The 23,820-nt window shown below is 40.3% G+C and overlaps 1 protein-coding gene across 8 annotated transcripts in view; it reads left to right on the forward strand.

Annotated features, from left to right (window-relative positions):
* The first annotated feature begins 3,206 nt into the window (after window positions 1-3,206).
* Window positions 3,207-23,820, forward strand: part of LOC100059134 (zinc finger protein 426) — a 57,159-nt gene continuing 36,545 nt past the window's right edge. For 3 of the 8 annotated variants that reach the window (XR_011440627.1, XR_011440628.1, XM_014741904.3), the window contains exons 1-6: window positions 3,207-3,627; window positions 4,877-4,975; window positions 10,238-10,320; window positions 10,908-10,996; window positions 11,828-11,912; window positions 12,529-12,655. Coding sequence is in view for 3 of the 8 variants with exons in the window: in XM_014741904.3 (XP_014597390.1) it covers window positions 11,883-11,912; window positions 12,529-12,655 (157 nt within the window). In the remaining 5 variants the exon portion in view is untranslated. Of the gene's footprint in view, window positions 3,628-3,946; window positions 4,112-4,876; window positions 4,976-10,208; window positions 10,321-10,907; window positions 10,997-11,827; window positions 11,913-12,528; window positions 12,656-23,820 lie in introns of those variants that run through there. The other 5 variants (XR_011440631.1, XR_011440630.1, XM_070273135.1 and 2 more) reach the window with 3 other exon arrangements.

The following is a 23,820-nucleotide window of genomic DNA, read 5'->3' on the forward strand; positions in this document are numbered from 1 at the left end:
TTTCCTCAAATGGTGCTGGGTCAATTGGAGATCCACCTGCAAAAGAATGTAGCCGGTCCCTTACCTTACACCATATACAAAAATTAATTCAAAATGGATCAAAGACCTAAATATAAGAACAAAAACTATAAAACTGCTAAATAAACAATAGGGGAAAAGCTTCATGCATTGCATTTGGCAATGTCTTAGATGTGATACCTAACGCAACCAAAAAAACAAAAGATAAATTGGACTTCATCAAAATTAAGAAGTTTTGTACTTCAAAGGACGCTCATCAACATTAAATACTTTTGTAATCCAAAGGACACACTCCACTTAAGAAAATGGAAGACAACCATGGGGTGGGAGAAATATTTACAATTCATGTATGTGATAAGGAACTTACATACAGAACATACGAAGAACTCTTAAAACTCAACAACAAAAAGACAAATAATCTAATTTTAAAGTGAACAAAGGATTTGAACAGACATTTCTCCATAGAAAATTTAGAAATGATCACAAGCACATGAAAAGATGCTTAACACCACTAATATTAGGGAAATGAAAATGATCTTCACAGTGAGATATCAGTTCACATCACTGGATGGTTAAACAAACGTAAAGACAGACAATAACAAGTGTTAGCGAGGATGTGGGGAAATTGGAACCCTCATCCATTGATGGTGGGATTGTAGATGATGCAGCCACTTTGGAAAACAGTCTGGCAGTTCTTCTCAACGTTAAACATATAGTTGCTATAGGTCCCAGCAATTCCACTCCTAGTATATCCCTGTGATAGTTAATGTTAGGTGCCAGCTTGACTGCATCACAGAATGTCTAGGTATCTGGGAATACTTTCTTTTTGGGCGTGACCATCAGGGTGTTTGGAAGGAGAGTAGCATTTGAATCAATAGACTGAGTGAGGCATATTGTCCTCCCCAATGTGGGTGGGCATTATCCCATGCGATTTAGGGTCTGAATAAAACAAAAATGTGGAGGAAAGTTGAATTCTCTTTCTCTGCCTCACTCTTGAGCTGGGATAATGTTCCCATTCTTTTGGTGCCCCTGGTTCTCAGGCCATGAGACATGGTCTGGAGTCTATGCCATTGGCTGTCTGGCTTTCAGGCCTTTGAACTGCACCACTGGGTTTCCTGGTCTCCAGCTTGGGGACAGCAGATAATGGGACTTTTCAGCCTCCATAGTCACATGAGTCAGTTCCTTATAATAAAATTCATTATATATATACATTTATGAATTTCATTATATTATTTTTATGTGTATATATGATCTGTCTGATCTTACAATACGGTCCAGGGCCATATGTCTTTTTCTCTGGAGAACCCTGACTGATAGAATACCCAAAGGAAATGAAAATATGTCTGCACAGAAGGATACACAGGAATTTTCATGGCAGCGTTACTCATAGTATCCATAAAGTGGAAACAACCGAAATGCGCATCAACTGATGAAGAGATAAATAAAATGCGGTATATCCATACAATGGAATATCATTCAGCAACAGAAAGGAATGACATATGGTACAAGATATATGAACCTTGAAAAACATACTAAGCAAAAAGAAACTATTGACAAAAGATTGTATGACTTCATTTACATGAAATGTTTTGAAAACACAAATCTAGATATAGAGAAAGTAAATTCACGAGAGCTTAGATGTTAAGGAAGTAGGAAAATGGGGCATGACAGTCAAACAGTAATTCTGGAGTAATGAAAAGTTTGGAAAATTGTGATGGTTGCATAACTCTGAACATCCTGAAAGACATTGAATGCTATAGTTTTAAATGGGTAAATTGTATGGCATGTGAATTACTTTTCAATTTATTTGTTCCAAAACACAAAAGAGAAAATCATGATAGCAGCTACATCACCAGGAGCAGAAAATATTTGTCTCTGAAGCACATAGAGCAGTAGGATGCAAGAAACATTAGATACCATTATATTTTAACCACTACATATTAAAACTTAATGTAAAACTATTGTAACCAAAAGAATGTGCTATGGGCATAAGTAAATACTACTGGCACAGAAGAGTCTAGAAACTGACACGGTATATATAGGCATTTGTTTAATAAGTGTGGAATTTCAAATCAGTAGGTCAAGGATAGTTTATCAAAAATGATACTATAACAATTGACCATCTTACTGCAGGAAAAAAATAAGGGCATCCACTACCGTACCACACCACATGCCAAAATACACTCTGAAGATTAAAGATTAAAATGCCATTAAAAATAAAAACTTTTAGAAGAAAATTAGGAAATCTGTAATGTAGAATTTGAAGAGAATTTTTAAGGCAAGGCAGTAAACCCAGAAATTATTTTCTGAAAAACACTTTCATGGCTACATAAAAATTAAATGTTTTGTGCAGCAACAGTTGAAATATTGACGGAGCAAAATAGCTATCAATTCAATAGATATAAAAACACACTTAATAATGCACATGAACAATTCTCGGTAAAATGTGCTAGTAAATGAGGATTTTAAAAGACCTTTGTTAACGTCACAGAGGCCACCCACTGAAACCCACAGCAAACTTATGATTTACCCGAGAAATTTTAGAACCATTCCTGAGTTAAGGATGTCTAGTATCAGCGCTATTTCACAATTTAGTACGGGAGGCCCTGGATCGTGGTAAGGTAGGAAAAATAAACGATAGAAATACATATTTGAAGAAGAAAAAAGTAAAACTTACAGAAAAATGTCATTACACTGAAAACAAAGGAATGATTAGAGTTTAGTGCAGCGTGCAACATAAGTGAAAATAAATAAGGGGAAATAAAGTTCCAATACAAGATGGATCGAAGGGCGGAGACAGACTATCTCATGCATTCTCAGGTCTATCATTACTGGAGAATCCTTGTCAGGGGGATCCAGGAAGCTGGAGAGGCAGGAAGAAAACCTTTAGATGAGTACCCGGCGGCTTGAGTCCCCAACCACACCTAATCACTTCCGACATCAGAACTGAGCCCTGGGTCTGGTCCCACCTCCAACCCCGCCTACGGTTATGGACCCCGCCCCCAGCCCGTAGCCCCGCCCACAGGCCGGCCTCCGTCCTCCACCTGGGCTGCTGGGCCTGTTTCCGCCCCCAGCCCCGCGCGGAGCGACCCCAGGGCCCATCGGCGCCCACGCGGGGAGAACTACAATTGCTCTGCCGGAAATGGACCGACGTGATTGGCAGCCCGAGCCCTGGGGCCCCGCCCCCTACTTCCGAGGCAGGAAGCGGAAGTGGCGTCACTGGTTCGCGCGGTCTTTTTGTTTCGGGACTCCACGCCTCGTGCAGCAGTCACGTAGGTCCTCGTGCTGTGGCTCCGTCCTCGGTGCGGCCCGTGAAGGGAGGGCCCTGGGCGCACGGAGGGCGTTAAAGGACAGGTGCGGCCCGGGACCCGAGGGGCTCCGTAGAGAGGCCGGGCCTCCGCTCGTCCGCCCGGCCGCTGGGCCCCGCGCTGAGTCGGGGCGGGAAGGGCGCCGTGCGGGGCGTTGGCGTCCCCTCCGCTTCCCTGGTCAGAGCCTCCGCGTCACCTTCGAGACTTTTCCCCAGAAGGAGAAGCAGCTCCGCTGTGCGAGTTCCGTTGCTGAGGCCCCGCGCCCTCCGGTTCTCAGGACCTGCGCCCCCGCCGTGTGGCTGTGAGTCCGGGGGAAAGTGGTTCGGGGGCCTCTGCTGCTTTTCCTGGGCGAGAGAACATGTCACCGGGGAATTTGGCCTTGTCTTGGCGCGTTCTGTATTTCTGAATATTACGGAAAATAAGATAGTTTCTTAGGTCTCTTAACCTAAATATAAACCGCCAAAAGAGAATCAGAGAGGCATTTATTTGGGGATCGTAGAATTGCAATTCCGGGAGCACGGATTCAGGTAGAAACCCTAACAGTGTCCCCAGGGGAGTTAATGGGGCTTTTAAAGAGAGGAGGTTTGCATTACAAAGAATGCTAATTGCCTTGGCTAAAGGTAATTGATCGGTGAGGCCGGTTAGTGGGAGGCAAAGCCCCTCACTGGGAGGAGCTGCAGGTTTCTTCCGGTGACTCAGTTGGAAAGTTCCTGTTCTGCTCCATGAAGACTTGCGTAAGACCCATTTCCTTAATGGCTCCCAGCGCCGTTTTAAAGCCCTTAGACGTAAGTGACTTTGTTTTTTTTCACATTTCATGTTCCTCTGTAAATATATAAACGTATGTAGACCACAAGTCTTACTTTTAAAAAAAAGCAAGAATACCCAGCTGTCTCATCATCTGAAGTTCCTAGGCCGGTCCATTTGCACAGAACTTCAGAACGAGGGCCTGTAGGAGAAAAAGATGGAGGCTTTGTAACGCCAGTTTTATAATATTTGAGTTTACTATTAACAGGATTTTGGACCCAGTGTATTTTCCCCCATAGTTTTCTTTTGTGAAATCTTAAACCTACAGAATACTTGGACATCCAGTAGAGTGAATGTTCACTGTATTAGATTCACCCGTTTTTAGCATTTTGTATGTTTGATGCCTTTGTAGATAAATAAATACATTGTATGGTGAACTTTTTTAGAGTGTTAAAAGTAAATTGCATTCATGATACTTGTCCTTTAAGTACTTGGTAATGCATCTCCTAAAGGTAAGGACATTGTCCTCCTAGAACCACAATACTGTTATTGCACCCAAGAAAGTTAAAGATAATGATGTCATCTCATATCTACTCTGTGTAAAAACTAAACTTCTCCACGTTGTTCCCAAATATGTTTTTGGATCTAGGAACCTATCAAGATTTATATATGCCAATTGTTTGTATCTTAAAGTCTTTTTAGTATTAGATCAGTGATTGTTTGTCTCATTATATTGAGTTTTAGAAAAGTCACAAGTGTTCTTTGGAAAGTCACATATGTTGATGTTTCTGATTTTATTTTCACAGTGTGCTTGAATGTTTCCTCCATTTCCTGTATTTCCTGCCAGCTGGTAATTGGGTCCAGAGCAGAGATTGGCAAACTTTTTGTCTGAAAAGTTCCAGGTGGTAAGTACTTGATGTTTTGCAGGCCATAAGGTGTGAGAATTTCTCAGCTCTGCCTTTGTAGTGGGCAAGCAGCCATAGACCTAAGGAAGCAAATGGGCACAGCTGTGTTCCCACAAAGCTTTATTTACCCAAACAGGCCTGTGACCAAAGTGTGCCAACTCCTGGTGTAGAGGCTTCAGATCATTTCAAAATATTTTGTAGTTGATGTGTACATGAAATGGCATTCCACGGGGAAGACAGACGTGTATGCCAGCCCTCAGTGATGCCAGCTTTGATCACTTGCTTAAGGTGATCAGCAGAGCGCTCTGTTTTAAAGGTAGACTTTTCCTTGTGAATCAGAAAGTCATCTGTGGGTGGTATTGTGATACTCAGTATGTTTCCATCAAGCTTGCTAATAATTGTCTTAGCATCTGTTAATCATCTGCAGTGAGTAAGCTTCTGTATTTGTTGTCTCACCCTTGTGGAGATATATCTTCAGGTAAGCTTCTCAGCTTGGATTTCTAGGTCAAAGGGGAAATATACTTCTGTTGGATATTACCCTTTTCTTCTATAGGTCTTGTGCCATTTGGTTGTTTCTGAATCAACTTTTTAAAAACATCTAAAAATTATGGGGAAATATCAGAACAAATTTTGCTTTTAACGTCAAGGCACTTGTTTTCAAAAAGAATATCTTGTTTACTTTCATCCTAAGTAAAAATACTCAAATATTTTTTCAGAAGTGCAGTGTTTTGGTTAATATTATATTGTGCACAACCATTTTATGTGACTCTTATTTAATTTTTTGTCTTCTAATTCTATTTTTGTGTTCCTTTTATTTGTGCATACTATACTGTAACGTTCTTGTGAGGAAATGCACTTGTCTGAGAATCCACAAATGGTCATTGAATTCTTCCAATGAGCTGGTCACTGTTCCAGGGACAGAGAAACAAAGGCTGTCAAAGCATGGTACTGCCACCAGGGGGCTTCTAGTCTATCTGGGAATACAGATTTTCAATGAACACTGACAAGCTTGTGATATGGACATCAGAGTGGCTTAATATGAGGTAGTAATACATATTGGGAGGGATTGAGATTTAAGTTGTGAACCAAAGCCTGAGCAGGATTGATCTAGTCGGGTTGTTGAATGATTGTGAGGATTTGTAGAGTGGGTGAGAACTTTTCAGGTGAAGGGAACTTGATGAGCAAAATCCAGCATAGTTGCAATCTTGGTGTATTTCTTAAACTGAAGAAAGAGGGTTGGCAGAAGCAGAACAGAGTGGTTTAGATAGAGTGGAGAGCAGGGACAGGACCAGGGGCATGAGATTCTCTGGACAATATTCTAAGGGCATGGAACCTTCTGAGATGTTTTAGCAGGAGAGTGATTCGAATCCATTACAACTTAAATGGAACCCACTAACTCCTGCCTTGGGAATGGAGTTCAGGAAACATGAGAGTGAAGGTGTGGAGTCAGATAGAATCTTATTATGAATAAGTTTTAAAACACGATCATGGAACCTAGATGTAGGTGATTGTTATGGAAAAGAAAATAAATGAAATGATTTGGGAGTTTTGTAGAAGGTAAAAGGGGAAGAATCCAGGCATTTCCTTCATCTATTCTTTTACTAGAGGCTATACCCCCACTTAGTGAATGTTTGAATGCTTGATTAGTGCTTACGGAAAAATACAACCCAGTTCTTTGGAAATTTGTAAACTATTGGAAGAGGCAAACATCTCTCTAAGAAAATAAATGTATTACAAATTGCTTAGGGTTCTGGAGCTAAAGTAGAGGACAGTATTATTTTCTCTCTCCTTATATGGGGGTAGGTGAAGGTAAGAAAGAGAATTGATAAATATTTGTCATAAAAAGACAAGGCACAGGAGTTAGCCATGTTGGAAGGGACAGGAGTAGGAAATGGGAAAAAGTGTTCTGTATTTGGTCGATTACATTTCTAGGGTGAAAGACGGAAGAGGCTTGAGGGTTATGACAGCCAGATTTGACAGTAGAGACCTTTCATTTGGTTGGGAAAAATGCTGAGGGAGGATTCTAAGCTTCAATGTCTACCTGACAGGAAAAATAAGTGAAATGTATTCAAATGATGTCAGTCAAGAGAAAATAGGAGAAAGTATGGATGTGTTTTAATTTTATGAATAGCAGCTTCACTCAAGGAATTCATCTGAGTCAGTAATTCACTGTGTTATTATTCACTGTGTTATTAGCGAATGTTTATGTTAATAAACAGTGGTTTTGTAGTCCACCTGGAGGTTCCTTCTCCTACCCAGATCAGGCCTTTGATTCCCTGACTGAACATCCAGAGTAACCCCTCCTGTCTGACTTTTTATAGACACTGATGCATCTAGGGGGCTGGCATCACTCCACAGGTAAAGGACCAGAAGACTCCCCTGACAATGTGGGTATCCAGAAAGCACCGGAGGTTCCATGTGACTTAGTAATAGCCATGTTACCCTCTCCCTTTGCCACTTGGGTGTCCCAGTGAGCTAGCTGTGCCATAGTGAACAGTTGATGTGGGTTGTGAGGAGAAAGTTGGTGCAGATGTGCAGATACTGTGATTCTGTGATCATCTTTCCTTTTGGCAAGGTCAACTCTTTGCTCAAGTCCAAAGACTTGGCTGAATGTATCCCCAAATCTCCTCTTCACTTGTTTGTCCCCAGGGATCACTGTTCTTCTCAATTGTCTGAGTCTGCATGAAATCAGGAGACAGAAATCACACTTTGATTTAAACAAGAGAAGTGTAATACGAGGATGTAAGGAGAATTGTAGCAGATATCCTAGAGTTGATGGAAAGTCTCTAAGGAAACCTGAACTTGTAGGGGGGCCTTCTCCCCAAGCTGGTCTTCAGAACTTGTTGGAGAAGATATCGTGGCAGCCCATTGGATGGTGAAGAAGTTTGCCAGGTTGCCAGGACCAGCGATAGTCAGCACTCACTGGGCAGACAGTAAGCAACATCTGGATGCAAAGTCCTCTGAGTGGGGGGTAAATGGGGAGAGGGAATCGGGTGCCACTATCAGTGCAACACCTAGAGCGCTGAGGATCCAGATAAGGAGGCCATGGGGAACAACTGGCTGGTGTGCAGAGAAGCCGAGGCTGGTGGATGAGTGCTTGGAAGACAGGGTTCCTCCCACCATTACATCCTTAGAGTAATTAAATATATTTCTGAAAACTGAGATATATTCTGTGATGAACACTTATTTAGCTATAATCTGGGTACACATGAAGAGTGGTGTGAAGGATCTCTGTTGTCTGTTGATCACCAATCCCTGGGTGCCTTCATTGAGCCAGGCTCTGTGCCACTCTCTACTGGCAGACACTGGCATCCAAAACTGACATAGTGCTACCCATGACATGCTAAAAAACCCTCTCCCGAGCAAGCTGATCCTGATGTCATACAGCAGTGTCAAGAAGCAGTAGTACAGCTACAGAGATCATTATGATAAAAGATTCTGTTTCTCCAAAAATGTAAAAATTTAAATGTGTATCCATTCAGTAATATTGTTGTAAATATATAAGGGTTTGCTTGGCAGAAGTGGGAGGGAAAATAGACAAGTTCACAATTCTAGTGGGAGATTTTAATATGTTTTACTCATATTAAACAAGAGGAAAAATCAATTAGGATATACTTTGGAAATGCTGTGTGAACTGCTAAGGTACATTTACAGAATAGTGTGTCTAGTAACTGATGGAACTAGAAATTACTCCTCTGAGAGCAAGGAGGAAGGAATGGACTGGAAGGGGCTGGAAGTCTTTGTAGGGAGATAACTGTTTTGTATCTTGTTTAGGCTGGTAAATATATGAGTATATGTAACTGTCAAAACTCATCCACTGAATGCTTAAGATATGTGTATTTAATTGTACATTAATTATATCTCGGTTACAAAATAAGAAGAAAAGTAAAAGATTCTATGTAGGTACCACCTGACTAAACAGATTCCTGGGCCTGTTGAGCCCAAGGACCCCCAGTTTGAGACCCCTGCTAGTAAGGACAGTTATACTGTGAGTCTAGACACAAGGTTTTGTGACCATTTGTGTTTCTGGGTTTTAGTCTTCTGAACTGTAGAATAGGGACTGTGGGGTTGTGAGGGTGGTATTGATTTGTAGATAATGAAGTGTGGAACTTCAGTGGTTGCCACCATTTATAGATCAGCATTTGGCCTGTTGGTCTCTGTTTGATTTATTAAAAGTTATTATTTTTTAATAGAGTTCATATTGGTTTATAAGATATAAATTTCAAGCATACATTACTATATTTCGACTTCTGTAGAGTGCATTGTGTTCACCGTCAGAAGTCTTATTGCCATCCACCACAATACACATGTGCCCCCTTAGTCCTTTCACCCTCCCCCCACCCCTTCCCATCTGGCGACCACCAGTCCCTGCTGTGTGTATATTTGTTTATCTTCCACATAACTGAAGTTGTATGGTAATTGTCCGGCTGACTTCCTTCACTTAGCCTAATACACTCAGGGTCCGTACATGTAGTTACAAATGGCAAGGTTTCCTTTTTCTCCCCAAAGCCCCCCGGTACATAGTTGTATATTCTTCGTTGTGGGTCCTTCTAGTTGTGGCATGTGGGACGCTGCCATGTCTGCGCCCAGGATTCGAACCAACGAAACACTGGGCCGCCTGCAGCGGAGTGTGCGAACTTAACCACTTGGCACGGGGCCAGCCCTATTTTTTAATTTTTTGAGGGGTCTCCATACTGATGTCCCTAGTGGCTGCTCCACTTATATTCCCATCAGCAGTGTGCGCGGGTTCATTTCTCTCCACGTCCTCTCCAACACTGTTAGAGCTTGTCTTCTTAGTAATAGCTATTCTGAGGTGCATGAGGTGATACCTCATTGTAGTTTTGCTTTGCATTTCCTTAGTAATTAGTGATTTTGAATATTTTTTCATGTGTCTCTTGGCCATCTGTATATCTTCTTTGGAAAAATGTCTCTTCATGTCCTCTGCTCATTTTTTGATTGTCTTGGGTGGTTTGTTTTTTTGTTGTTTAGTTTTATCAGTTCTTTATATATTTTGGATAATACCTCATTATCGGATTTATGATTTGCAAATGCCTTCTCCCAGTTTTAGGTTGTCTTTTTGTTTTGTTATTTTTTTCCTGTATAGAAGGTTTTTAGTTTGATGGAGCCCCATTTGTTTATTTTTTCTTTTGTTCACCTTGCCTGAGGAGACATGATATTGAAAGAGATACTGCTAAGACCAGTGTCAAAGAGTGCTTATGTTTTCTTTTATGAGTTTTATGGTTTCAGGTCTTACCTCCTCAGGTGGGAACTTCTGATCTTGGAAGCTGCAGCCGCTTCGCCTCTGCTTTCCTGGCATCTTGGAAGTTGAGTCAGCCCACCTACAGGTATACAGATGCGTGGGTCTCTTGGGCATGCTGGTGTGCTGTGCAGAGTCCTTTGTTGGTCTTTGGATGTCCTACTGGTTGGAACTTAGAGGAGAGAGCCAAAGGGGACAGCTTACTCTGCCATGATGCTGACATTGCTCGAAAGGTTATTGATTTTTAACAAAAAGAAGTTAACCTTCAAATACAGAATTTTAAAAGACAACTAAAGAAACTTGGGGGCTTTTCAGTACTTTAATGTATTCTAAGTTGTTTTGTAAAAACGTCGATGTAGGCTTTCTAGTTTTTTAGGGTCAGATGTAGAAGTCGTAATGGTTATTTCCCTTTTCTGCCATTTTCTGGTTTAGGAACCAACAGAATGTGTGATCTTTCTGTATGTGTGTTTGTGGGTGGGGGACACCCGTTATTTTCTCACCTGGTTGGCTGTTTTCCCGTATCAGTTATGAGTTGGTATGTCAGTTATTACTTTATTGTCTATATTGTCCAGTAGGAATGTTGGACCTTTAATGCCTAGGACATTTTCTGTGTATGTTACTTCTCTTGACTCAGTGCTTAGTACAGGGACATAACCTCTGCATTATTTTCTGAAGGAATAAACCAACAATAAGAACTTAAAAGGAGGCCCAGAGCTTCAGACTTCTCCAGCATCCACCAAGGGAAGATCAAGAGTGTTGACCCAGTAAGAGATTTCCTTTTCTTCCCTTCATATGCCCAGGAACAATCTTGACCAGTGCTGTCCAGTAGAATGTGTAGATCATGTATGTAGTGAAAGTGGTTAACCATGTAGAGAATATTAAAAAATTGAGATAGTGTACATCATTTTCTAATTCGGAGTGTTCTAAATTGACTGGACACTAAATTCTTATCAGATATATTCGATTTCTGTTTAGATCGTGCAAAATTTAGAGTTGAAAGAGTAGATTCAGATACTCAACTTGTTCCCAGTATTTAAGTGAGCTGTCAGCTCCTAGTGAGACATCTGGTGCAGCTGGTCCTCAGTAACTGACAATTGATGTTACTGATTTTCATAGAGTGTAATGTTTTAGCAGCTTTTAGGTTCTCCCTGCACAGTAGAGTCCTTTGGTCTGGACCTGAGCACTCGTACTGCTGGTTTATCTAAGAGGAGCTTAGGTGGGTCAGAGAATGCTGTGCTCTAAGTCAGCTCCCTGGTACGTATGCCTCAGGTAGAGTGGCTGCATAATCTCATTCATGAAGTTTATTGCCTTGACGAGTGAAGAGTCACATTCCTCAGGGCTCAAGTTTCCCTCCCTGTAAAATGAATCCATTATCCTTTTCCTGATGGGCAGCATGGCTCACAATCCCCTTTTGTGGCTCCAGGTGAGACAAGACTCCTTTGACATTTGATGGCAGTGGTGTATATTTGTATGAGATTTCTTGAGTGTGAAGGGATATTTGGGAATTTGAAGCCAGAATGGAATGACTTCCAGGCAGGTGAATGTGGGAATTGTGGTCATCTCTGCGTCCTCATGCCTTCTTTCTTTTCTCCTAGGTTTCCTTCTAAGGACCATTTCTACCTTCCTGAGGAAAAGACAGAGGCAGAAAGGATGGTAACCGACTGTTTGGCTAGTTCTCAGGTAATTACATGGTGTGTCCTTCTACAAAGTGACATATTGCATCCACCAGATAGACACATTTCCTTCTAGGTAGACCTGTCTCTGGAGTTTCTTAAAGAAATGAAGCCACTGAAGAACTGAGTCCCTGTTGAATTCCCTCCCAAAGAGGAGCCTCTTGGATTGATTCCTGTGAATAATCTCAGTATTTTGATAATTACTTTCTAATATTGTCTCTTAGGATAGCAGTTGCATGTTTTTTATTTTGCTTCCTGTTCTGCTGTGGTACTGAAGATGAAACTGTGCATTTCTCAAAGAATTTATACATTCATCAGCTTTGACAAGTGTCTGCAATTTGCTTGGGACTGTCCCGCAAGAGGGAAATAAGATGAGAAGAGCTTTTAGTCCAGTTGTGGTGAGATAAGCTCATGTGTTAGAGGTTCCATTAAAGCCGTAACTGGAGGATATCAGCCATGAGTGAGTGTAGACAGAGGGAAGAGTACCTAGGACCATTGCACCCTGGGGGAGAGGATGAGAGACTTGAAAACTTCTCTTGCCGTCAGGGTCTGCCATGTTCATTCCCCGGGGAACACTGCTGGAGATGTTACTTTACTGACCCAGCTTGTGTGTGATTGTTTAGGACTTGGTTACCTTTGCTGATGTGGCTGTGAACTTCACCCGAGAGGAGTGGACTTTACTGGACCCAGCCCAGAAAAATCTATACGTAGATGTGATGCTGGAGACCTACAAGAACCTGACCACAGTAGGTAAGGCTGCCATCCTTCCTGTAGCCTCTTACGGGAAAGATATATATGATGTGTTTACTGTGTTCCACTACTGGTGGAGTGAAATCTGCACACAGTGGAAATAGTCACTAGTCTCTGCACTAAATGGGTTTTTATCCAGTGTGGTTTCTGTAAAAATGCAGTTCTAGTGCTAACACCATCCCCATCAGTCTGTTAGAAATGTGCATTCTCTGTCTCCATCTTTGACATAGTGAGTGAAGCTCTTGCATTGGGCCGAGACATCTATGTTTTAACAAAAGCGGTGGACAGGATTCTGATGGACAACAAAGTTTGACAACCACTGGTGTCATGGTTTCTTCTTTTTTTCTTTTTTTGATTTCTTTGTGGCATTTTTTTGGGCGCTTTTTTATTGAGTTCATAATGGTTTACATCATTGTGAAATTTCAGTTGTACATTATTTCTTGTCTGCCACCACATGAGTGCTCCCCTTCACCCCCTGTGCCCACCCACTCCCCTTCCCCTGGTAACCACTGAACGGTTTTCTTTGCCCATGTATTTGTGTATGTTCCACATATGAGTGAAATCATCTGGTGTTTGTCTTTCTTCAGTCTGGCTTATTTCACTAAGCATAATTCCCTCCAGGTCCTTCCATGTTATTGCAAATGGGGTGAATTTGCCCTTTTTTATGGCTGAGTAGTAGTCTGTTGTATATATACATACCACATCTTTATCCAATCATCAGTCGATGGGCACTTGGGTTGCTTCCATGTCTTGGCTATTGTGAATAGTGCTGCAATGAGCATAGGGGTGCATATGTTACTTTGGATTGTTGATTTCAAGTTGTTTGTGTAGATACCCAGTAGTGGGATAGCTGGATCGTATGGTAGTTCTATCTTCTTTTGGAAAATGTCTGTTCATATCCTCTACCCTTCTTTTGATCGGGCTATTTGGTTTTTTATACTTCAGTTGTGTGAGTTCCTTACATATTATGGAGATGAACCCCTTGTCAGATAAGTGATTTGCAAATATTTTCTCCCAATTAATGGGTTGTCTCTTTGTTTTTTGTTTTTTTTTTGAGGAAGATTAGCCCTGAGCTAACATCTGCTGCCAATCCTCCTCTTTTAGCCGAGGAAGACTGGCCCTGAGCTAACATCCGTGCCCATCTTCCTCTACTTTATATGTGGGACGCCTGCCACAGCATGGCTTGCCAAGCGGTGCCATGTCTGCGCCCAGGATCTGAACCGGTGAACCCCAGGCCACCAGAGTGGAATGTGCGAATTTAACTTCTGTGCCACCGGGCCAGCCCCTCTGATTTGATTCTAGTTTCTTTGGTCTTGCAGAAGTTCTTTAGTCTGATGAACTCCTACTTGTTTATTTTTTCTTTTATTTCCCTTGTCTGAGAAGATGTGGTTTTTGAGAAGATCTCAAAGAGTGTACTACCTATATTATCTTCCAAGAGTTTTATAGTTTCAGGATGTATCTTCAAGTCTTTGATCCATTTTGAGTTTACGTTTGTGTATGGCGTGAGATAGTGGTCTACCTTCATTCGTTTGCGTGTGGCTGTCCAGTTTTCCCAACACCATACATTGAAGAGACTATCATTTCTCCATTGTATGTTCTTGGCACGTTTTTCGAAGGTTAGCTGTCCATACGTGTGTGGTTTTATTTCTGGGCTTTCACTTCTGTTCCATCGATCTGTGTGCCTGTTTTTGTACCAGTACCATGCCGTTTTGATCTCTCTGGCTTTGTAGTACATTTTGAAGTTAGGGTTGTGATCCCCCCAGCTTTGTTCTTTTTTCTCAGGATTGCTTTAGCAATTTGGGGTCTTTGTTTGCCCCATATGAATTTTAGGATTCTTTGCTCTATTTCCATGAAGAATGTCATTGGGATTCTGATTGGGATTTCACTGAATCTGTAGATTGCTTTGGGTAGTATGGACATTTTAACTATGTTTATTATTCCAATCCATGAGCAAGGAATCTGTTTCCATCTCTTTAGGTCATTATCAATTTCTTTCAGTAATGTCTTAAGTTTTCATCATAGAAGTCCTTCACGTCCTTGGTTCATTTTATTCCTAGGTACTTTATTGTTTTAGTTGCGATTGCAAATGGAATTGTATTCTTGAGTTCTCTTTCTGTAAGTTCATTATTGGAGTATGGAAAAGCAACTGATTTTTGTAAGTTGATTCTGTACCCTGCAACTTTACTGTAGTTGTTGATTATTTCTATTAGTTTTCCAATGGATTCTTTAGGGTTTTCTATATATAAGATCATGTCGTCTGCAAACAGTGAGAGTTTCACTTCTTCACTCCCTATTTGGATTCCTTTTATTCCTTTGTTTTCCTAATTGCTCTGGCCAAAACCTCCAGTACCATGTTGAATAAGAATGGTGATAGAGGGCATCCTTGTCTTAATTCTGTTCTCAGGGGGATGGTGTTCAGTTTTTGCCCATTGAGTATGATGTTGGCTGTGGGTTTGTCGTATATGGCCTTTATTATGTTGAAGTAATTTCCTTCTATCATTTTATTAAGAGTTTTTATCATAAATGGCTGTTGGATCTTGTCAAATGCTTTCTCTGCATGTATTGAGATGATCCTGTGGTTTTTATTCCTCAGTTTGTTGATATGGTGTATCACGTTGATTGATTTGCAGATGTTGAACCATCCCTGTGTCCCTGGTGTGAATCCCACTTGATCTTGATGTATGATCCTTTTGATGAATTGCTGAATTTGAGTTGCCAAAATTTTGTTGAGGATTTTTGCATCTATGTTCATCAGCGATATTGGCCTGTAGTTCTCCTTTTTTGTGCTATCCTTGTCAGGCTTTGGTGTCAGAGTGTTGTTGGCCTCGTAGAATGTGTTAGGAAGTGTTCCATCCTCCCTAATTTTTCGGAATAGCTTGAGAAGAACAGGAATCAAATCCTCTCTGAAAGTTTGGTAGAATTCCCCAGGGAAGCTGTCTGGTCCTGGGCTTTTATTCTTTGGGATGCTTTTGATTACTGTTTGAATCTCTTTCCTTGTGATTGGTTTATTCGTATTGTCTGTTTTTCTTGATTCAGCTTTGGGAGGTTTTAAGAGTCTAAGAATTTATCCATTTCCTCTAGGTTATCCATTTTGTTGGCATATAGTTCTGCATAGTATTCTCTTATAATCCGTTGTATTTCTGTGGAGTCTGTTATTTCTCCTCTTTCATTTCTGATTTTGTTTATCTGAACTTTCTTTTTCTTTGTAAGTCTGGCTCGGGGTTTGTCAATTTTATTTATCTTCTCAAAGAACCAGCTCTTTGTTTCATTAATCCTTTCTACTGCCTTTGTTGTTTGAATAGCATTGATTTCTGCTGTGATTTTTATTATTTCTCTCCTGCTGACTTTGGGCTTTGTTCTTCTTTTTCTAATTTAGTTACGTGTAATTTGAGATTGTTTATTTGGGGTTTTTCTTGTTTGTTAAGGTGTACTCGTATTGTGATGAATTTCCCTCTTAATAGAACTTTAGCAGTATCCTATATGAGTTGGTATGGTATGTTACCATTTTCATTTGTCTCCAGATATTTTTTTGATTTCTCCTTTAATTACTTCAATGATCCATTGCTTGTTCAATAGCATGTTGTTTCGTCTTTACATCTTTGTCCTTTTCTCAGCTTTTTTCTGGTAATTAATTTCTAGCTTTATAGCATTATGATCAGAAAAGATGCTTGTTATTGTTTGAATTTTCTTACATTTATTGAGGCTTCCCTTGTTTCCCAGCATATGGTCTGTCCTTGAGGATGTTCCGTGCGCACTTGAGAAGAATGTGTATTCTGCTGTTTTTGGATGGAGTGTTCTGTATATGTCTATTAAGTCCAACTGGTGTAGCTTTTCACTTAATTCCAGTGTTTCCTTGTAGACTTTCTGTCTGGATGATCTATCCATTGATGTGAGTCGGGTGGTGAGGTCCCCTAGTATTATTGTGTTATTATTAACATCTTCTTTCAGCCTTGTTAATAGTTGCTTTATTAACTGTGGTGCTTCTGTATTGGGTGCATAGATATTTATAAGCGTTGTTTCTTCTTGATGTAGTGTCCCTTTGATCATTATATATCCCCCCCTTTGTCTCTCCCTATCTGTCTTATCTTGAAGGCTACTTTGTCTGATGTAAGCATTGTGACACCTGCTTTCTTTTGTTGGCCATTAGCTTGGAGTATCGTCTTCCATCCCTTCACTCTGAGCCTGTATTTGTCATTGGAGCTGAGATGTGTTTCCTGGAGACAGCAAATCGTTGGGTCTTGTTCTTTAATCCATCTCTCCACTCTGTGTCTTTTTATTGGACAATTCAATCCATTTATGTTTAGGGTAATTATTGATGTATGAGGGCTTAATGCTGTCATTATATCGCTCGTTTTCTGGTTTGCCTGCATTTCCTTTCTTTCTCGTCATGTGTATTTTGGGCTACCCATTGAATTATGTAGTTTTTTATGATGTGTTTCTTTGTTTTTTCCTTATTTTTTTTTTGTCTCTGTTCTGGTTTTTTTTAGTGGTTACCCTGAGGTTTGTGTTCAGGATCTCGTGTCTAAGATAGTCCGTTTTCTGATGGTCTCTTATTTCCTTAGTCTAAATAGATTCAGTCCCTTTCCTCCTCCTCTCCTAAATTGTTTTTCTCATATCTTATTCCAACTTGTGTTGTGAGTTTGTGGTTAAAGTGACAAGATTGTCCTTGTTTTTGGTGTTTTCCTGCCTAATGCTACAGTTGAATATCTGCTATCCTATTCTGATTGTCTACCTATTTATCTCCTTAGTCTGTTTTGTGACCCCTTTCTCCTTTTTTCTTCTTTTCAGGTATGAGGGCCTTCTTGAGGATTTCTTGTAGTGGGGGGTCTCATGGCTCCAAAGTTCCTTAACTTTTGTTTGTCTGGGAAAGATTTAATTTCTCCCTTGTACCTGAAGGATATTTTTGCTGGATAGAATTCTTGGCTGAAGATTCTTGTGTTTTAAGGTTTTGAATAGGTCGTTCCATTCTCTCCTAGCTTCTAAGGTTTCTGCAGAGAAATCTGCTGAAAGTCTGATAGGGGTTCCTTTGTAGGTTATTTTCTTCTGTCTTGCTGTCCTGAGTATTCTTTCTTTGTCATTCATTTTTGCCAGTTTTACTCCTATATGCCTTACAGTTGGTCTTTTTACAGTGTCAAATCTAGGAGATCTGGAAGCTTCCTCCACACGTATTTCCCTCGATTTGGAAAGATCTCTGCTATTTTTTTTTTTTTTTCCAGGAAGATTAGCCCTGAGCTAACTGCTGCCAATCCTCCTCTTTTTGCTGAGGAAGACTGGCCCTGAGCTAACATCCGTGCCCATTTTCCTCTACTTGGTATGTTGGACGCCTACCACAGCGTGGCCTGCCAAGCAGTGCCATGGCCACACCCGGGATCCAAACTGGCACACCCAATCACTGTGCCACTGGGCCAGCCCTCTGCTGCATGTTTCTGTGTCCTCAGGACTGAGTTATGAGTGCTTGTCATTTTCTCTCTGGTCTGGAGATTTGATGTACTGTCTGATGTTTGTAGAGGAGCTGGGTTGGGCTTTTGACTTTCTGATATTATTTGGTTGCAGTTACCGCCTTTTGCCACTGGGTGGGGGTCAAGAGCCACATATTCTGAGCCCTCTGACTTAACCCCATTTCCCAGGCAATGGAGTGCCTGGGTGGGGTTGGGTGGGGACAGGAGTGCTTTCTCCTGCATGTCCTCATGGTTTTCTCCCTCTGCTCTCTCTATCCGGTTTCCTGTAGTCTTGACTTGATGAGGTCACCCCATGCGTGAAAGCTTTAGGCTGGTTAGAGGCCTTCCCTCTAGGCTGCAAGGGCTGGTGGGAGTCCTGGGTGATCCCGAAAACGTGTGGCCCTTCCCTTGCTCCTTCTCTCTCAGATCCTCCCATGGCTCTGATCACAGTTTTTAGGGGAGGCAGCAAAGTTCTCTCTTACCCCGTTGCAGCCTCTCTCCCCTCTGTCTTGTGGCTGCGTGTCTCTCTGAGCTTTTTGTATTATGTTACAGTGTCTCCTGTTGGAGTGTGTATGCCCGGTTTTGTTGTATGTTGGAGGGGAGAGAGTCCCTAGCAAGGTCACTCTGCCATGATGCTGATGTCACTTCAATAGTGGTTTCTTCATGAGAATGAAGATATCTTCTTGCAATTACTTCATCTGCTATTCAATAAAAGTCTTAATGCTTTGTAGTTTGTTTATCATAAGCATCTGAACATGAGTTTCAGGGGCCAGAGATAGCCAATCTCTTTGATGCACAGAAAGAGGGGATATTTGTGTTATTATCTCTCTTTTTTTTTTTTGCTTGTGGAAGTCTGTGCTCTTAACCTAATTTTTTTTTTTATTAATGTTATGATAGATTACAACTTTGTGAGATTTCAGTTGTATATTTTTGTTAGTCATTGTTATTATCTCTTTTGAAGTAGTTTTTCTGCATTCATTAGAAGTGTAGGAGCTGATTCATGGAAAGTTTGTCATCCTTGGCAGGGGTTTTTTCTGTTCATACATCTTTTCCTGTGTACAGTGTATCAGTTGTTCAAACTCAATCCAATCTCTTGATTGGAAGAAGAGGCGTTGGGAACAGTGGAGAGAGGAGTCTTCCAAGGTGATTGTGAAGAACTCACCTGGTTAATGAAAATTTCACTGTGTTTGGAATGGCGATGAGGAAGCTTTATCATGTGATCTCTCTCTGAAGGCTGAAGTCATTGATCTCTCATGCTTTAGGGTATCATCAACTTCTCATATGTTCTTACTTTATGTTTTCTTCAAAATTTCCTATGATCTCACAAAATGACTAGTACTGTTTCAGAACTTTCCTACTTTCTTTCCCTGGTAATATTGTCTCTTTTCTCTGTCATGTTATATTTTCGTAGAATCGTTCTAGTCAACTATTAAATTTGTAAATTTTTTTTATTGAGGTCATAATAGTTTATGTGACCCTTTCCTCTTATGCCCACCCTCAAACCCTCTTCTCTGGTAACCACTAATCTGTCCTCTTTGTCCAGGAGTTTATCTTCCACAGATCAGTGAAATGATGTGTTTGTCTTTCTCTGTCTAGCTTATTTCACTTAATACCCTCAAGGTCCATCCATGTTGTTGTGAATGGGGCGATTTTGTCTCTTTTTATGGCTGAGTAGTATTCCAATACATACATACATTCCCCCCCCCCCCCGGATCTTCTTTATCCGTTAATCAGTTCATGATCACTTGGGTTGCTTCCACTTCTGGGCTATTGTGAATAATGCTGCAGTGAACATAGGGGTGCATAAGTCTCTTTGGATTGTTAATTTCAAGTTCTTTGCGTAAATACCCAGTAGTGGAATATAGCTGGGTCGTATGTCATTTCCATTCTTAATTTTTTGACAAATTTCCATACTGTTTTCCATAGTGACTATACCAGTTCAGATTCCCAACAGCAGTGTATGTGAGTTCCCTCTTCTCTACATCCTCTCCAACATTTCTTGTTTTTTATCTTGGTGCTTATAGCCATTCTAGTGAGTGTAAGCTGATATCTCCTTGTAGTTTTGATTTGCATTTCCCTAATGATTAGTGACGTTGAACATACTTTCATGTGCCTGTTGGTCATCTGTTTATATTCTTTGGAAAAATATCTGTTCATATCATCTGCCCAGGTTTTGATTTGGTTGTCTTTTTGTTTTTGCGTTGTATGAGTTTTTATATTTTGGAGATTAACCCCTTGTGGATATATGGTTTGCAAATATTTTCTTGCAGTTGGTGGGTTTTCTTTTGTTTTGTTCCTCATTTCCTTTGCCTTGCAGAAGCTGTTTAGTCTGATGTACTCACATTTGTTCATTTATTCTTTTGTTTCCCTTGCCTGAGTGGACACAGTATTTGAAAATGATGTCACAGTGTACTGCATATATTTTCTTCCAGGAGTTTTATGGTTTCATTTCTTAACTTGAAGTCTTTAATTTTGAGTAAATTTTTGTGTATGGAGAAAGATAATGGTCTACTTTCATTCTTTTGCATGTGGCTGTCCAGTTTTCCCAACACCATTTATTGAGGAGACTTTCTTTTGTCCATTGTACATTCTTGGCTCCTTTGTCAAAAATTAGCTGTCCACAGATGTCCAGTTTTTCTTTTCTTTTTTTTTTTTCCTTTTTCTCCCCAGAGCACCCCCCAGTACATAGTTCCATATTTTTAGTTGCATGTCCCTCCAGCTGTGGCACATGGGATGCTACCCCAGCATGGCCTGATGAGCGGCACCATGTCCACACCCAGGATCCGAACTGGTGACACCCTGGGTTGCTGAAGCAGTGTGTGTGAACTTAACCACTTGGGCACGGGGCCGGCCCTGATGTGCAGTTTTATTTCTGCTCTTTCAGTTCTGTTCCATTGATCTGTATATTTGTTTTTGTACCAGTACCATGCTGTTTTGATCTTTGTAGTATATTTTGAAGTCAGGGATTGCGATGCCTCCAGCTTTGCTCTTCTTCTCAGGATTATTTTAGCTATTTGTGGTCTTTTGTTGCCCCATGTGAATTTTAGCATTCTTCTATTTCTCTGAAGAATGTGATTGGGATTGCACTGAATCTGTAGATTGGAGTAATGTGAGCGTTTTAAATATGTTTATTCTTCTAATCCATTTTCATGGAATATCTTTCCATTTCTTTATGTCATCATCAATTTTTTTTTCTGTAATGTCCTACAGTTTTCATTGTGTGTGTCTTTCATCTCCATCGTTAAATTTATTCCTAGATAATTTCTTCTTTTTGTTGTGATTGTAAATGGGATTGTATTCTTGAGCTCTCTTTGTAAATTCATTATTACAGTATAGAAATGCAACTGATTCTTGTAAGGTGATTTTGTACCCTGAAACTTTGCTATGGTTGTTGATTATTTCTAATAGTTTTCTGATGGATTCTTTTGGGTTTTGTATATATAGAATCATGTGTGCAAACAGCAAGAGTTTCACTTCTTCACTCCCTATTTGAATTCCTTTTATTTCTTTTTCTTGCCTAATTGCTTTGGCTAAGATTTTCAATACTGTGTTGAATAAGAATGGTGAGAGTGGGCACCCTTGTCTTGTTCCTGTTCTCCAAGGGGTGGCTTTCAGTTTTTCCAATTGAGGATGATGTTGGCTGTGGGTTTGTCGCATATGGCCTTTATTATGTTGAGGTTCTTTCTTTGCATGCAGATTTTATTGAGAGTTTTTATCAGAAGTGGATGTTGGATCTTGTCAAATGCTTTCTCTGCATCCATTGAGATGATCATATGGTTTTTATTCCTCATTTTCTTAATCTGGTGTATCACAATGTGTGATTTCTGGATGTTGAAGCATTCTTGCATCCCTGGTATGAATCCCAGTTGATATGGTGTATGATCCTTTTAATGTATTGCTGTATTCTGTGTGGCAGTATTTTGCTGAGGAGTTTTGCATCTATGTTCATCAGCAATATTGGCCTGTAATTTTCCTTCTTTGTGTGGTCCTTGTCTGGTTTTGGGATCAGGGTGCTGTTGATCTCATAGAATGAGTTAGGAAGTCTTCCATCATCTTCAGTTACTTGTAGTAGTTTGAGAAGGATAGGTTTGGTTTTTTTTTTTTAAACATTGGCACCTGAGCTAATATCTGTTGCCCATCTTCTTTTCTTTTTTTTTGTTCTACTTCTCTCCGAAGCCCCCCAGTACATGGTTGTATATTCTAGCTGTAGGTCCTTCTGGTTGTGGTCTGTGGGACACCAACTCAGCATGGCCTATGAGTGGTGCCATGTCTGCACCCAGGATCTGAACCAGTGAACCCTGGTCTGTGAAAGAGGAGCGCGTGAGATTAACCACTCAGCCATGGGGCTGGCCACAGAAGGATTGGTATTAAATCTTTGAACGTTTCCTGAGAAGCCATCTGGCCCTCGACTTTTATTTTATGAGAGCTTTTGATTACTGTTTCAGTCTCGTTACTTGGTGATTTGCCTATTTAGATTCTGTTTCTTCTTGATACAGTTTTTGGAAGTTGTGTGAGTCTAAGGATTCATCAGTTTCTTATAGGTTATCCAGTTTGTTGGCATACAGTTTTTCATAGTATACTTTCCTAATCCTTTGTATCTCTGTGGTATCCAATGCAATCTCTCCTCTTTCATTTCTAATTTTATTTATTTGAGCCTTGTCTTTTTTTCTTTTTGAGTCTGGCTAAGGATTTGTGAATTTTGTTTATCTTCTCCAAGAGCCAGCTCTTTGTTTTGTTGACCTTTTTTAAATCTCTATTTCATTTATTTCTGCTCTCATTTTTATTATTTCCCTGCTTCTGCTGACTTTGGGTTTTGTTTGTTCTTCTTTTTTCTAGTTCTGTTACATGTTGTTTAACATTGCTTATCTCTTCCCCATCTAAGTTGTCACAACTTAGTCCATTTTATGTTGTGAGTTTGTGATTAAAATGAAGTGATTATAGTTATTTTGTATGCTTTCCTTCCCTTCATCTTTAATGTTAAAATTGTTTGGTAACTTGTGATAGCTGCAGTTTTCTGATTTTGTCTATGTGTTTCCTTGCTCAAGGCTTTGTAAACTCTTTATTTTTCTGGTATGGAGGCCTTCTTGATTGTTTTTTGTAGGGGACACGTCTTGTGGTGATGAACTCCCCCAGGTTTGTGTATCTGGGAAAGTTTTTATTACTCCATCATATCTGAATCATAGTTTTGTTGGCTAGAGAATTCTTGGCTGAAAGTTTTTTGTCTTGCAGTATTTTGAATATATCATTCCACTCTCTCCTAGCCTGTAAGTTTTCTGCTGAGAAATGCACTAAAAGCCCCATAGGGATTCCTTGTAGGTTATTTTCTTCTGCCTTGCTTTCCTTAATGTTTTTTCTTTGTCATCGACTTTTGGTAGTTTTGCTAATAGATGCCTTGGAGAAAGTCCTTTTACATTGATGTAATTAGGAGTTCTGTTATTCTCATTTACGTGTAATTCCAACTTCTTCCCCAGGTTTGGGAAGTTCTCAGCTATTATTTCTTCGAACACACTGTCTTGCTCCTTTCTCCTTCTCTTCTCCCTTTGGAATACCAGTAATCCTTATGTTACATTTCCTAATTGAGGCAGATACTTCTCAGGGTATTTCTTCATTTCTTTTTAGCCTCAGTTATCTCCTGTCCTCCAACTGAATCGTTTGTATATTTCTGTCCTCTAAATTACTAATTCTCTGCTCCATTGTATCAGCTCTGTTTTTTTTAAGGATTCCAGA

This window comes from Equus caballus, chromosome 7 (genome assembly GCF_041296265.1).
Source record: "Equus caballus isolate H_3958 breed thoroughbred chromosome 7, TB-T2T, whole genome shotgun sequence".
NCBI lineage: Eukaryota > Metazoa > Chordata > Mammalia > Perissodactyla > Equidae > Equus > Equus caballus.